This window comes from Protobothrops mucrosquamatus, unplaced genomic scaffold (genome assembly GCF_001527695.2).
Source record: "Protobothrops mucrosquamatus isolate PMUCROS unplaced genomic scaffold, P.Mucros_1.0 scaffold2004, whole genome shotgun sequence".
In the NCBI taxonomy this organism is placed as follows: domain Eukaryota; kingdom Metazoa; phylum Chordata; class Lepidosauria; order Squamata; family Viperidae; genus Protobothrops; species Protobothrops mucrosquamatus.
The window spans coordinates 25,279-41,034 of NW_015388118.1; the positions used below are offsets into that span (position 1 = coordinate 25,279).

General features: G+C 34.5%; 1 protein-coding gene across 2 annotated transcripts in view; it reads right to left on the reverse strand.

The window, feature by feature from the left end:
* PPM1A (protein phosphatase, Mg2+/Mn2+ dependent 1A) overlaps positions 1–15,756 on the reverse strand; it is a 31,834-nt gene that overhangs the window by 10,059 nt on the left and 6,019 nt on the right. Inside the window, exons 2-3 of one of the 2 annotated variants that reach the window (XM_015823819.1) lie at positions 3,050–3,903; positions 2,014–2,131 (exon numbers count right to left, since the gene is read on the reverse strand). In XM_015823819.1, the coding sequence (XP_015679305.1) occupies positions 2,014–2,131; positions 3,050–3,883 (952 nt within the window). In that variant the 5' untranslated portion in view covers positions 3,884–3,903. Of the gene's footprint in view, positions 1–2,013; positions 2,132–3,049; positions 3,904–15,756 lie in introns of those variants that run through there. The other variant, XM_015823818.1, reaches the window with a different exon arrangement.

Genomic DNA, 15,756 nt, shown 5'->3' on the forward strand with positions numbered 1-15,756 from the left:
GAGAGAGAGAGAGAGAGAGAGAGAGAGAGAGAGAGAGAGAGAGAGAGAGAATGAGATAACTCAGGGTTTGTCCAAATGTGTTCCATGGAAGTCAAGGGTTCCACAAGAACAGATGAGGTTCTGTAAGAGAGGAAGGACAAAGCGAACGAAGTTCACCCTAACACATACCAAAGCAGTTTACTAGCTGAATCATAACTAAATCCTATTGTTTTAAGTACACCAGTGGTCCCCAACTTCTGTAGCTTGGCGACCCAGCAGGAGGGGAAAGGGCAATGGGCTGTGTGAGCAGCAGGCTGGTGCAGAAGTGCAGTTCAACTTGCACGAGTGGAGAACCAGTATGCACGCACATGCACGGGCAGCTCAACTTGTGCAAGTTGAGCTATGTGCACGTCTGCACTCCTGCTGCTTGAGCAAGTAGCGCTACATGTGAGCATGCCGGCTGGCTGCTCGTGTGGGTCCGGTTTTTAATAGGCCACGGCCATGTAGTAGGCCGTGGCCTGGGGGTTGGGGACCCCTGCTTTAAACTTAAGGAGAAATGTTCTTTTAGGAAGAATAAGGTTTTCACTTGGAAGGAGGTTTAAATGATGGGGAACTCTTGGACTGCAGACATTGAACATAATTTTATCTCAACGTAAAGAAAACTGCATAATGTCTGCTTATCCCCCATTATTCAGATAATATATAGACTTTATTTAAGACACAGCTTCACTAGGTTGTCACTATATAATGCTTCTTTCCACTCTTATTAATTACATTCACTTACTATGCTTGCAATATATTGTATAAGCAAAGACTGTGATTCTGTAGAAAAAAAATATGTATTAGCAATCACTATCTGAAGTTCCTTCAGTGTAACATTAATCTGCTTTGAATTTTACATTTAATACTACCATATGGTGTTTTCAGGGGTTGAAAGTATTTCATAAACATTATCTTAATTATCTTAATCTTTATGTCGGGTATGTCAGTATTATGTTCCCCTCTTGAAAATGGGAGGGAGAGATTCAAGAAAGTGTGTTTTGCCTGAGCCATCTAAATGAGGTAATTGTAAAAATGAGACAGGAACCATAGGTTTCCTGATTTCTACCTTAGTCTCCTAGCCACTGCAGCACACTGACTCATTGGTGTTTCACTGAGATAATTTTAAGATCTCAAACATTAATAGATAGCTAACTGACACAGTTAGCTTTTATAGCATAAAAAAATGCATAAGATATTTAACTCAATAAAGCAGATAAAATTTCCTACTACTCACACTCATAACTCCATGGCCTTAAGATATAATTAAATCACATTCATAATACAATTTGATCATTATATCTATTTTAAAGGTCTGATGAATTCTGACTAAATCTAATTTCACGGTCTGTTCATTTTTTTGAGAAATGCATATTTGTCCATATTAGTGTGCCTTACAACTAGTAATATGAATAAAAGCTTACTTGTGAACATACTTAACATCCATGTATATAAGCACAGGATTGCACTGCACATATTCCAAGGCGCTATATAAGAGATTGGCATGCACATTTTAATGCATGCTTTAAATCAAAATAAGATTTAAATCAAAATAGGTTTTGAATTCTATTGTACAAAATTATATTAATATCAAGTTACAAGACTATGACTATGCTGTCTTGGAATTATTACACAGCTGTAACAGATACCGATACATATATTTAATGAGTATTCTGTTAAATGTAATTCTATTAAAAGCTCTTCAATATCATCAACTAGAAATTGTTTGGAACATAAATTTATTGCTGGTAATGGTTCTGACATAAACATTGTATCTATGTTTTTCTCTACTGTAAACAGAACAGTCAAGAACACATATTTTAATAGGATAAACCTACACATGTATCAAAAGGCAACAAAAGTACCTTTAAGTGATATGTGTTATAAATATCCCATGGCACTTAAGGATTTAATTAAAAAAACCCAAATATTTATAACTTGGCTGTTCAGGTTTTGTTTAAAATTAAATTACTTATTTTTTTCTTAAAGAGCCACCTTCTACTCTGCTTTCCAGGAACTTGTCCAGCTCTGTCTCTCTCTTCACTGCATCTGGTAATACCTTTGGTGCATTTGGAAAACAAATCAGTATCACACTCATGTTGTCTCGGCTACCCTAAAAAGGGAAGGAAAAAGAAATTTCAGTTATTTTTTTAACATTTCTAAGCACACTATTTGTAAGTTTTATCAATTGTATCTTCATATTAATAGCATGGAAGAAAAGGGTAGTTCAATTAAGCTATGAAAGAAAACACTTCTATGGTATTTGATTTCACATAAAAATTCATTTCAACCTAACTTACAGTTAGGAGAATATAGATATACCTTTCTATCTGATTTTTAAATTTAAGATTATTAAGGTAATTTATTAACTTGTTTCTAACTGGCTTAATAATTAGAAAAAGGCTGGTTTAAGATCAATTCTTAAATTAGGCTTCTTTTAATTATTAAGTTAATATTTCAACTCAAACTCTCCAACATGTATCTCATAGATAATGTTTTAAAAAATAACTAAAAAGACAAAGCAAATAGTGAAATTCAGCCCAATATAGAAATTATATATCCTCAGCCTAAAAGTTGTAGCTTTCCAAGGCTGTTAGATTAAAAAAAATAGTAAATGGACTGAACTGATTCAGATTCTTGATAATCTATCATAGAAACAAGACCTTTGCACCATTTTTTTAAAAAAGTGCTGTGATATATTACAAAATAAAATGAAAAGTAATGCTCAAATTGGCTCTATAAATCAACTACCCACATTTTTCTACATTATAAAAATATACAAAATACAATGCAAATTCAGCAATATATTAGCAAAGTAAGTGTAATTTTAAGTATACACATTATCAGCATTGTATGGTCTTCATCAATAACAGAATAAAAATAACCAGAGCAAGTATTAGCTGGCAAAATACACTTTTCTAAATTCCACATGTGCCACAAACTCTTTCCAAGATTATATAAAGCATATATAGATTTTTACCCCCCATGTAAAACTTCTAATGCAATAAATTCCTTCAGAATTTCTGGCTACCTTGTACAAGCAGGTGTCAACTATCTCATTACAAACTCTTTCAAGATCATCAGTGACTTCAAGCCTTGATCTGACAAATTCACACAGCTCTTCATTTCCCATAACATCCCAGATACCATCACAAGCCAATATGATGAACTGATCCTCTTCTTCTGATCTCTCAATTTCGTATACTTCAGGTTCTGGAGAGACAAGCTGCTCTGTGGGGCCTTTCCCATGAACGCATTTGTAATCAAAGTCCCCAAGTGCTCTAGATACAGCCAGAGATCCATTCACACGCTGAATCATTACTGAACCACCTGCATTTTGTATACGTTCCTTCTCCAGTGGATTATTTGGTTTATGATCCTGTGTAAAGAAATAAACCTTTGTGTTTCTACAAAGTAAACCTCTAGAATCTCCACAGTTGATGAAATAAGTGTGTTGGGGAGAAATCAAGACTCCCACGGCTGTTGACCCGCTTCTGTCTGCACCATGTTTTTTTTCTGATAGTAACCTCATTTGTTCATCAATCTGCAGAAAACCTGTTCTGATTCCAGTCTTTACACTTTCCACAGATGGTGAAGCACCACATCCTTTAAAATCATGATTGCTTGTGATGTGATCTAACAAATGCTCACAGCAGTATTTGGCAACTTGGGATCCAGCATGTCCATCATACACAGCAAAAAAAGACCATCCATCAAGTCCATTTGGCAGGCCAATCACAGCTGTATGTGCATCTTCCATCTCAACTCGCCAACCTTGCATGCTACTTAACCCATAGCGTAATCCATTGCCATGCCCTTGGGCATTGTGCTTCTCCATCTTTGGCTTGTCTAGAAAAGCTCCCATGATGTATTGTTCTTTCAAATCTGTGGAGATAAAAGTATCTGCTGTTAAACTGCCATTAGAGAGAGTTAGAGTTAATTTAGCCATAGGTTAAATACATTTATCAAAGAAAAAAGATTCTCAAATGGAACTGTAGTCCCATAATCCTAGTCCATTGTGTTGAATCACACAATGTCAGCTTTAACCTAAAGCTCAACTGTTTTACTTTTGTGGATTTATAGAGTTCTGTCTTAGGCGTGCTTTGTATATTTATACAAATATTTAAACTGTGTTACTATGAAAGTTTGTATTTTATTTATGTGTCTTTTAACAAAATATCTGCAGTTAATATAAACAAAGCAAACCACAGTTGAAACTATTCAGAAATAAACAATGTTCCTTCAATCCTTTGATGCGCTGAAGAATAATATTTTCAGATATTTATTTGTATAATAAAACACAAATCCAGATTCAATTAGATCAAACATGTATCCACATAGCAAGACCTTATGGATCGTTAATGTGCCTGAATATTCACAGCTGGAAAGAAAAGTCAATTTAACTGACTGATGTTAGGATTACCACAGACTTGACAAGGCCTCAGTGATCTAATTCAGCCTTCCTCAGTATACTGGCCTGTAATTCCCAGCAGCCCTTACCAGACAGACAATAATGATGAGAGAATGCTAGACTTGTGGGGAGACAATCTATTCTAATACCATGCCAATACTGTAATAATAAACTTTGATTTTTATAGCCCCCCTCTCTCACTTTCATCAGAAAATGATAGAGGGGCTATAAAAATCATAGTTTATTATAGTTCATCTCTGATGAAAAATTGCTAATGAAAAACAATCCATTTGCCTTTTCTAACAATTTCTTCAAAAAGCTTGTACCTTTAGAAATTTCCTTCTAATACTTAGCCAAACTTTTTTCATAATTCTGAATACATTCATGCCCCAGCCTATATAGTAACAGAATGCTAGTCCATTGTTATATTACATTTCTTAATTACACATGCCCAATTTCTTGTATTTTATTGTATGTTTTGATCTGCAAGTTTCTCACTGCCTTAACGTTACCTCTTCTGAATACATTTCACAGATCAATATTCTTTCTAAACCCTTTGTGCACAGCTAGTGCTTCAGGTGATGTCTCAGTAAAGCAGAATAGGAATTCTATTATTTCTTGTAAGCAGAACTTACTTCCCCTCATTTTATCTCCTTAACAACCATTCTATAGCCTGGCCTGAGAAATACTGATTTTTCCATGACCCTGCTTCTATTCCAACATATTATTATAATTTTATGAGGCAGAGCAGAATCTTTCAGACAAATGAATGCCTGTTCCTATAGAATTTCTGAGAGAAAAACCTTCTGTAAGAAATGCAAATGTGATTTCCTATAGAAAGGTTTATTTTTTCAACCAGAAATTCATACTAATGTCACAGAAGCAGATTAAAGCAAAACACGCCCCTTTCAAAGGCTAGCAGTTGGCATTATCCAGCCTAGCAGGCTATGTAGGTCCACAGAACATATTTACTTCTACACTTCTAATAATAGATGGTACTGGAGACTGGGAGCCAACGTGACACAGGAATGATGCTTAAGCAGTTACGTTGCTGGATCAAATTATTGGTTAACCCTAGAAACCTTAAATACATTCATAGAAAGTGCCGTAATACTTTTTTTAAAAGAACCAGGTAGCTACACCCAAAATTCAAAATCAATATTTCCAAGGATTGAAATATTATCTGTTCCAAAATAATAAATTATGGCTAAAATATTATTTTAGAATAGAATGGAATGGAATGGAACGGAACAGAACAGAATAGAGCTGGAAGGGACCTTGGGGGTCTTCTAGTAATCCCGCATTGAGTCATCTGATCATTAACCAGCCATAAGAAATAATTTGTAAGCTGTGTTATTTATGCAAGTGTTCCTGCTATCTGTAGCAGGTCATCCTTCACTTAAATATTTTATAATTAACATACTGTCAAATATATCCAGCAATATACAATATACTGCATGTTATGATTTCATTATCAATTAAAAACTTTCTAAATTGTGCAAAATGACTTGTAGTCTAATGGACATTTTTCATTATCTCTCTAGTGGCAAAGGCTATTTATTATTCATTTTCATCTTTGCTATATCATGGGTAAAACACATTAGGAAAAGAAGCCCTAGTTATACATTTGGTAAGGTACATCTCCTTAACCACAACCTCATAAATGGTTTGACTTCAGAAAACATTATAAGCAAAATGAAAATAAGATCTAGTCTGTTGTAAAAACACAGTCACTGTTTATCTTCAAATGTTTTGTTACAATTTTATCATCAAAGTCACCTTAGAGGTCAGGTTCAAGAGGAGAGTCCTCTTTCAGGACAACATCCATTAAACAAAAAGAAATATAAATAAATGACAACCCTCATAATGACAGAATATAAACAGTGAGATTTTTGGAAAATCATGCACTTTTTAAACTATACATAAATCGTCTGAAGTTAGGAATGACCAAGTCTAATTAAAAGGTGCAGTAACAAAAAGGGACAGTGAAGAGTTACTGTAATCTCTCTTCAAATGGGATAGAAGAATGTAAACAAATAAAAAATCATGTGCATGGTGGTTAAAAACAATCAAAATCCTTCATATAGTCCACTGAGGCCTGAGGTGGCAATAGCTTTGTGAAAAACTTTTGTAGGGAAGAAAATTGTGGAAGATGAGAGAAATGTTGGAAAGAATGTGAGTAACTATAACATATGTTTGGACTCAACTGAGAATAGAGAATAAAGGTTTATTTCAGTACATAAAAAAAAATTGGATAGGTCTTGTAAATTAACATGAGCCACCAATACATTAAATTGCCCCTAGGAAACTAGATATAGAACTGATATACTTTAGTCAAATTAGCTGAAGAATTAAATACTTTATTTATAATCACTACTGTATTCTTGTGATATGGTGCCTCAGATGCCATAGATGTCAATGTAATGTCAGTGCCCTAAATCAAGCCAACCTCTATTTTGTCTGCAACCTGAAAATGGTAATAGGGTTTTTTGTTTCTAGGGAGGGGGATGTAATTCCCTCTCTCTCATCAATTTTAAGTAGGATATTTTTGGCTCAGAGGATGTACAATGGAAGTTTATGGAGTACATTATTCCATAGATTTTCACATAAATCCCTTTCCCTGCCAAAGTCAACAGGAGTTAGAACCATATCCCGTATGACAGTGGTACGGGTACCACCTGTGGTACATTGGCACCTGGCAGGTGGTACGCAACCATCCTAGAAAAGTGGTAGCTGGGGAGGGGAATGAGCTGAACCGGTGGCAGTACTACACAAGCCTGAGCGAGACATGGCTGGATCTGCAGGGCTGTCAGGGCTCAGCGGAAGCGCTAGGATCAGTGCCGCTTTCCAGCTGATGGGCGCTTCAGGGCTGTCAGGGCTCAGTGGAAGCGCCAGGATCAGCGCCAGGCTCCAGCTGGAGCTTGGTGCTGATCCTGTCGCTTCTGCTGAGACCAGAAGAAGCGCCGATCAGCTGGAATGTTGCAGCATCTCCAGGGTCTTGTGATTTATATTCAGATGCTTGGCAATTGATTCATATTTATGATGGTCAGTGTCCCAGGGTCATGTGAAGTGACCAAAACCTGTTGCAACCACCCAACAGATGGGGGTAATAAAAACCAAACACCTCCCCACCCCACCCCCCACTGCCAATCCTCAACAGAAATGCTCACAACAATGAAAACCTCAGACAGGAGGAAGAGCGCCACCGGGTGGGCAGGCAGGTGTATTGCTCGGCTGTGGCTTGGGGGGCACTTTTTCAGTGCCATTGTAACTTTGAACAGTCATTAAGCGAACTGTTGTAAGTTGAGGACTACCTGTACTTTATCACTTTTTTCCTTTTTGGGGGGGTCATCAAGTTTTTGACACCTTGCTAGGTGACTGGGGGTACTCGGTATTGCCATATCCTAAAAGTGGTACAATGGGTGAAAAGGTTGAAAAGCCCTGCCATAAGAAAGGCCCCACTCCCCAGGAATCTTGAAAAAAAGTATATTTTTTCAGTGCTGTTGTACCTTTGAATGGTCATTATATGAATGGTTATATTGTTCAAAAGGGAATAAAAGAATAAAAAAATGAAATAGTATTTTTTGCAGTCCAATAAATAGACTACAATAAATATATTACATAATTTTCATGACTCATAATGTTTAATCTCAGAAACCTGTTCTTTCTTCATGAATTGCAAGTTAGGTGGCACATGGGCTGTCTGTCAATTGCACAAGAAATGTAATAAGGCAGGAATCTGTTCTTGGTGGCAGCCATAATTTTTATGATATCTTTATCCTGTTTTTGCTTCAGGGAATTTAGGGCAATGGTGGTTAATCATTTTATTCTCTGACATACCCTGAAGAAGCTCTAAATCAAATGGTGATTCTAATCCAATGCCCCAGGTCTTAATCTAGATATAGAAAAAGATATACAAAAAATATAAACCCATACCAGCATTTCTTCTGCCAGGCACAGAGTAGATGGAACCATCTTTATGAATTTATTTTGTATTTTTAATTGTTGGGAGCTAGTTGTTAAAGGTCTAAGATTATTAAATTCCTGTCAAAACCAATGGGACCATTCTAAACTCTTCTCCTCCAAAACAATGAAAAAGAATTTGCATTCATTTATTCTGAAATTGTTACTTATTCAACTTGTATTGGTTAATATTTTCCTTTGTTAATAGAAAGGAAGCTATAACATGAAAGTGGAATTTAAGTGTCAATGCTTAGACTCCACTGATAAAGTCCCTATGAATAAAGAATTTAATGGGGGAAGGATGAAATCTATACTTATTAATGACAAATGGTAATTGTAAAATAATATTTAAATCAGAATTAAGAAAAAAAAGTGGTCCCACCTACTTTTCCAGAACAGATAAAAATCGTGCAACTGAAGAACAACACTATTTTTAAGAGTGGAACTATAATATACAAGTATGTGTGTGTATATTTACATGTCTTTACTTTCAAGTCAAGTAATATTTTATATTTCGGATCTACTAATATTCTGTATTTTTTCACATTGCACTATTAACTTAGGAAAATCTCATCTAAGTAAGAATTACAGAAGATTAACTCAATGGTTGGTATTATACTGAGCATATACAGGATAGACAATCATTTCAAGTATGCCTTTACTGGGAACAAATCAGCAAGGAAAGCTATTACTGATTCTAGTATTCTATAATATAATTCTACATAATCTGTTATATACTTATATTCCACTGATAAACAGTATTTCCTAATATTTTTAATAGCAGTTTTTAAATTATTTGAAAACCACTACAATGTTTTTTTCCCATGCTTGACTTATAAACAAGATTCCAATAAAAGTAACCTTATATGAATTGAGCTGCACTTCCTTACCCTGAAAGAAGAGTGTGAATTCCATCAATTCACGCTGCCAGTGGCAATGAAATTCATCTCCCAAGGAATATTATTCTGAGAACTTCAGTGGCTAGGAGAATTTGGAAAGCCCCAATAGGCAAGAAGGGCTCTGCACTACTTTCTAGATGCAACAATTTATTTAATTATTAATCTTCATGATAATCCAATCCAATAAGACCCTTTTAAATTACTACAGCAGCTATGCCACGAGACAATGAATTCTACTCCCTGAAATACTATAATCACTACAACTAAAGAAAACAAATGTAATTATTTAATTTTAAAGTTCAAACAACAAACTGCTACTGAACTAGTGTGAAATTTTCTACATCTGTAAGCCATTATACAAAATATATATATTAATAGGCAAGTAGGATTACAATAGGCAAGAAGGATTCATCCATAATTTGAAGAAGAGATAAAATAAACTCTGGCTTATCTAAAAAGTTAAACAGAGTTGGTGTTTGTTTGCACTTGCATGGAAAACCAAAATTAAGTCCAGTATAACTGGTTACACAGGAAAGTAAAATATTGTTCCAGAAGGCAATGGCAAATCACTTTAGCGCCATGCGAAAAAACTGATGGATATTCCACAAAAGCCATCCAAATTCATATGGAAGGTGATCTTACTGTATAAACCAGAAAGCAAAATGTCCTTTCTTGGAGCTTTCTTTTTCTGAACATGAACTGTACTGAAACCAAATTATGGAGATGTGATCTTCCAGTTCCAATAACAACTACTTAGTTTAGAATGTCTCATAGTTCTGTAAGTTACCAGAATTAGAACTCGGGAGCCAATTATTGTTTATGTGGAAGCAGGAATTGCTATATTATGAATGTTACTGAAAAGCAAATACAAATGCTTCATGTTAGACTTGCTTCAAATTGAGACCCAAAACCCCACTAATATTTGGAAATAATCAGTGATATAAGGTTATTTGCAAGACTGCCTCTCCCCAGTCATGTCTACCTGTCCCAAGAGGAGAAGCATGTTATGGTCCCATTCATTAAAGATCGATTTCTGGTGAGATTCTGGAAGAAAGCCCTCTACATTGCAGTACCTACTCTGTGAAGCACCATCCTATTAGAAATCAACTTGTTCCTGATCCTATATGACTTTCACAAAGTTATCTTCCTTGGAGCCCATAAATTGGTCTTATTGAAATATTTGTACTGTATTTTTACTGATGTTGTATTTTGTTACTGTTTTTATCTTGTTATTGATAGTTTATTCTATATTTTGGGGTTGCTGGGTTTTTTTCTTTTTTTTTTTCCATAAATATTTTATTGGGGTTTTTTTCATAAACATATGTTAATTTTTCCAATCAACGGGTTGTCTGGGATTAGCTATGCTACTACATATTTGATTCCTAATCCTTCATTCTTTCCTCTAACCAACAATAAAATAAATCCCAAATTTGGTAGTAGTCTGTGTCTTCTTTATCTTTCAGTCTCATAGTTAATCTGTCCATCTCTGCACATTCCAGTATTTTCCTAATTATTTCTTCTTCTGATGGCAATCCTTCATTCTTCCAGTATTGTGAGAAAAATATTCTCGCTGCTGTGGTGATGTGTAAGATTAAATATAGACTCTGCTTATTAATCTTTTCAGGCGTTATACCTAGTAAAAAAAGTTCAGGTTTAAAATCAACATGTTCACCCAATATTTTTTCTAACCACGTATGTATCTTTCTCCAATAAGCCTTAGCCTTGCCACCAAATGTGGTAGTACGTGCCTATATTATGTTTACATTTCCAGCATCTATCTGACATATTTTTAAACATTTTTGCTAATCTTGCTGGTGGCAGGTGTCATCTATAAAACATTTTATACAAGTTTTCTTTATATGAAGTTGACATTGTTAGTTTGTAGTTTCTCTCCCATAACATTTGCCATTTTTCTAGTTCTATATTATAGCCAAAATTTTTCACCCATCTTATCATTGTTTCTTTCACTTGTTCGCTTTCCATTTCCAAAATTAACAAAAAATTATACATTTTCTTAATTAATTTCTCATCTGAGGTTAACAAAATCTTATCAAACACAGTTTGATCCTTATAAAATCCATACATTTTTACATCTTTTTCATATCTACTTTGTGCCCACCATGACAAGTTGATTCCCTGGTTTTCCAGTTCTTGTTTAGATTTTAAATTCCCATCAATATTTAGAATATCTCTATATGTCCATATTTTTTCAAAGTCTACCAAGTTTGGATGTACAAATGCCTCCATCGTTGATAACCACCCTGGAATTTTTAGATATATTTTAGCTTTAATTTTTTCCCATACTGTTAACAAAGCATTTCTTATAAAGTGATTTTGAAAATAATTATGGGCTGTTTTTCCCATACCATAAGAAAGTTCCTGATCCTATATGACTTTCACAAAGTTATCTTCCTTGGAGCCCATAAATCAGTCTTATTGAAATATTTGTACTGTATTTTTTACTGATGTTGTATTTTGTTATTGTTTTTATCTTGTTATTGATAGTTTGGGGTTGTTGGGCTTTTTTCTATTAGCTGCTTCGAGTCATTCATTTGAACTGGGTAGTCATATAAAATTGAATAAATAATTAAAAAGCAAATGTAGAAGAATTCATTTGTAGGTTTATACGTTATCCTAAAATGGCCTTTTAGAGTTTAACATAGTATTTTCTAATCTTGGTCCCCAAAAATGGTCATTCAAATCTCACCACCCATGACATTAATTATGGTGTTCGGAACTTTTGAAGCTGTAATATGACACCACCTGGAGGCATAAAACACTTCTTAAACCTGGCAGGAGCTATGCATACATCTTGCAACTTACAGCCAAACTTTATGAACATTTTACTAAATATTTAGAGTAATTTATACAGGTATTATGAAGTAATTGAGGTATTGTATGAAGATAATGAACAATCTTTAATTTTCATACAGACAAGGAATGCACCATTGATTTATACATGGTATCTTTTTTAAAATTATGGAATCAATCAACTATATCAATTAAACCTTAAGTGCTACATAAACAATATTAATAAAATTTGCTCCTAATCCTACAATTTGTTCTCATTTCAGCCACCATGCATTGGTTATCTCTCAAATGATGTACTGCAATGTAGGCTGCTCTACGTGGGGTTACCCTTGAAGAGTATCCAGAAACTGAAACTGGTAAAGAATGCAATTGTGCAAAGAGTTCTGGGTACCCCTAGGGTTGTACATGTAACACCTCTGCTACCCAAGTTGCATTGGGTGTCACTTTGCTTCTGGTCAATGCAAGATGGTAGTTATCATCTTTAAAGCCCTTGAAGGCATAGATAAGATTACCTGGGAAACTGTCTTGTCACAGTTGTCCCAGCTGCTCAGGCAGAGAGGTCATGCTATGGATCCTGTCAATTAAAGAAATACAACTGGCGAGATCTAGGAAGAGGATCTTCTATGCCATTGACCCTGCTCGTTGGAACATCTTATCCCCAGAGGTGAAGCTTCGCTTTTGTGAAGAGGTTAAGGCATGGGTCTGCCAATTATAATGAGTGTCTAAGAATGTTATGCAACCCTGGGGATGGCTGGTGGCTTGAGGATATTTTTTCCACCTTAACCTTTTAACCTTGTTCTTAAATTTGATTTTTTAGTTTTAACTTACAAAATGTTATCTTCTTTTAAACTCTGTTTTTAACTGCTTTTAATCACATTATTTTATTATGTTGTTTGTAAGCTGTTCAATATAACTTACGTGAGATGGATAGTGTAGAGACTTGATAACTAAGGACAAGATTACAAATTAAATGTAATACAGTGTAACAAAGCAACACCACTTACTTCACACAGTATGATGATTCCATTCTTTAGTGCATATATGGAACAAGATATCTTTGCATCACTAAAATTCACATTTTTCTAAACTACTCAATATATACAACATAATAAGAAATATTAGAATGATTTTAAATTTTGTTTTCAATATTAAAATGCTAATAGTTAATAATTTAGGTTAATAATTTGATATACTATAAATAGCATCTGAATATTGTCTTAAAAAGACACATAAAACATCCATGGGATTTGCTATATTAGACAATTATTTATTATGTGTGTAGAACATTGGCTTCATGATTTGTCACATAGGTTTTTTTTGGTTTTTGTTTTGTTTATGCTTCAAGACTGCAAGCTATTCCAATTATAAACTATAGTAACTATAGATACTATATTAACATCCTAGATATAATTATTTAATCCATAAAATAAACTGAAATAAGTATTCTGTGATTCTATGATATACAATGCTAAGATAGAAAGATTTTATGAGCTCATATGGTTCAGGGGACCAGATGTCTTAAAAAGTGTTGAGAGATTAAATAGTTCAGTGGCTGATTCGAGAGTTTCCATAGGTCTTTGTGACAATATTGTTCAGTAGCAGTATAAAAATATCTTTAAATTCAAAATATCTGCTTTAAATGTAAATTAGGTTGATTTAAAGTAATTTTGAAATGTTTCAAGCTCAAAACTTGAAGTGACACAGAAATCATGCAGTTGTTTCATTACCACTACCTATAATGCACGTAAGTCCTTGACTTATGACTGTAATGGAGTCTGCCCATCACGGTCGTAAGTCATGACGGTCATAAATTAGGTCACCCATGTGACTGGTCTAATTTTACAACCAGTTTTGTGGTAGTCATTAAGCAAATGATGCTGGTTTTTAAGTGAACAAATGGTTTGCTATGGGCTGGTATTGCAGACACTGGAAGTAATTTTTTTTCAGCAAAACTGTTGTATAAAGAGGTCATGTGACTAAAGGGTGCTTCAAACGTCCATAAATGTGGGGTGATTATCGAGTAAATTATATGCAATCATGTGACCACAGGGGTGGCACAGTCAATGGAACCTCAGAACCAGGTTGCAAATATGCCCATGTAGGTCCACTGTAACTTTGAATGGACACCAAGTGACCAATCATAAGTTGAGGACTACCTGCACAAGTTTGATCCCATTACTGAAAAACATTAATTTGATTGGCCCAATCCAAAATTCTAACTTGTTTTTAAGTTATCCTAACTTAAAACATAACTTGTATGTCATCTGGACATGAGTTATTCAACTGTTAACTCTTCCTCTGAACATGTAGGTAATTAAGAATGGTTGAAAAGTAGAAGTATTTCTGTGACAGCATCTCCAATTCCATTTTTTACCCTATATTACAAAGTAAAGGAGTGGGAGAAAGATTAGGATTTCCACATCCAACATTTAACCGCAACATGATTGGATACCATGCAACTGGATATTTGTTTTTATAATGCAAAAAAATGATTCCTCACCACTCACAACAAAAATGGCTGAGAAATTAGACACAGAAAGGTGAATACAGCTGCCAGAGATGGTACTGCATGTTGTCTAGGACACACATCATGGATAAGTACAGCTTAGCATTAGGTGATAACATATCTGTAAGTCTTAAAGATTGTTATGGTTAGGAGTGAAAACCCTTACTTCCCACAGGATTTGAAACTGTCACTGATTATCTCAAATAATATGACATAAATAAGAGTTAATATTGGTAAACACCTGACTCCAATGCTTTATGCTACTTGTGGGAACAGATAAATCTCCATAAACTAAAACCAGGTGAGAACAGATCCTACTCATTCCCTATTTTCTTTCCGAGATAACTTATCCAGCCAAATTCCTTATACAACCAAAGTCAAATTTAAAGTGCCACAAACCTTGTTTTGTTCTGAAAATCAATTCCGTTAGACCTTTTTTTTAACGCAAGAGAGTTACAGTCAGATGAATGGTCCAGATGCATGTCTAGAAAACTATATGAAAGCCTGAATAAATCAAAGTTTGAATAAAAGTTAAGGTAAATAGGGAGAATGTTGATTTTAGATCTGATAAAATCATTCATCTCCTAGTATAATGGAATTCAGCTACTAGACTTCCAGTGCAAAAGCCAGAATCCGTATTGTTAAGGGTTTTACAAATACATAAAATCCCATTCCAATTTCACATATGCGTACAATTCCATGCAAGTTTAACTAACATTCTGCTTTAATGAACACCCTCCTAAATTAATATATTACATAGAAATTTTACTGTATGCTGCTTTTAAGGAAGTCATTAGTTTCAACCTCAGTTCCTCATCTGTATAATGGGAACTTTTTCCGCACTGAGAAGTTAAAGAAAGTAAACCATTCTTTACATACCATTACTTAGAATCCTTTATATTAATTCTATTTTAGGGAGTAAAAATTAGCAAAACTTGATTGTGAAATTGTTTCATAATAGGTTGATTTTTAAAGGGTTGAAGTGGAATTTTCCAGAGGTGATATTGCATTAAAGACAATCCTGCTCCATCGGGTAGAAAGCACTATTCTGCTATGTTTAGAATTAGCCTTTATCAACTGTACATATAAATATTGCTCTTATCTGGCTTTTGGGGGGGAAAACAGTTCTAGAGTAAAATTATTAGCTA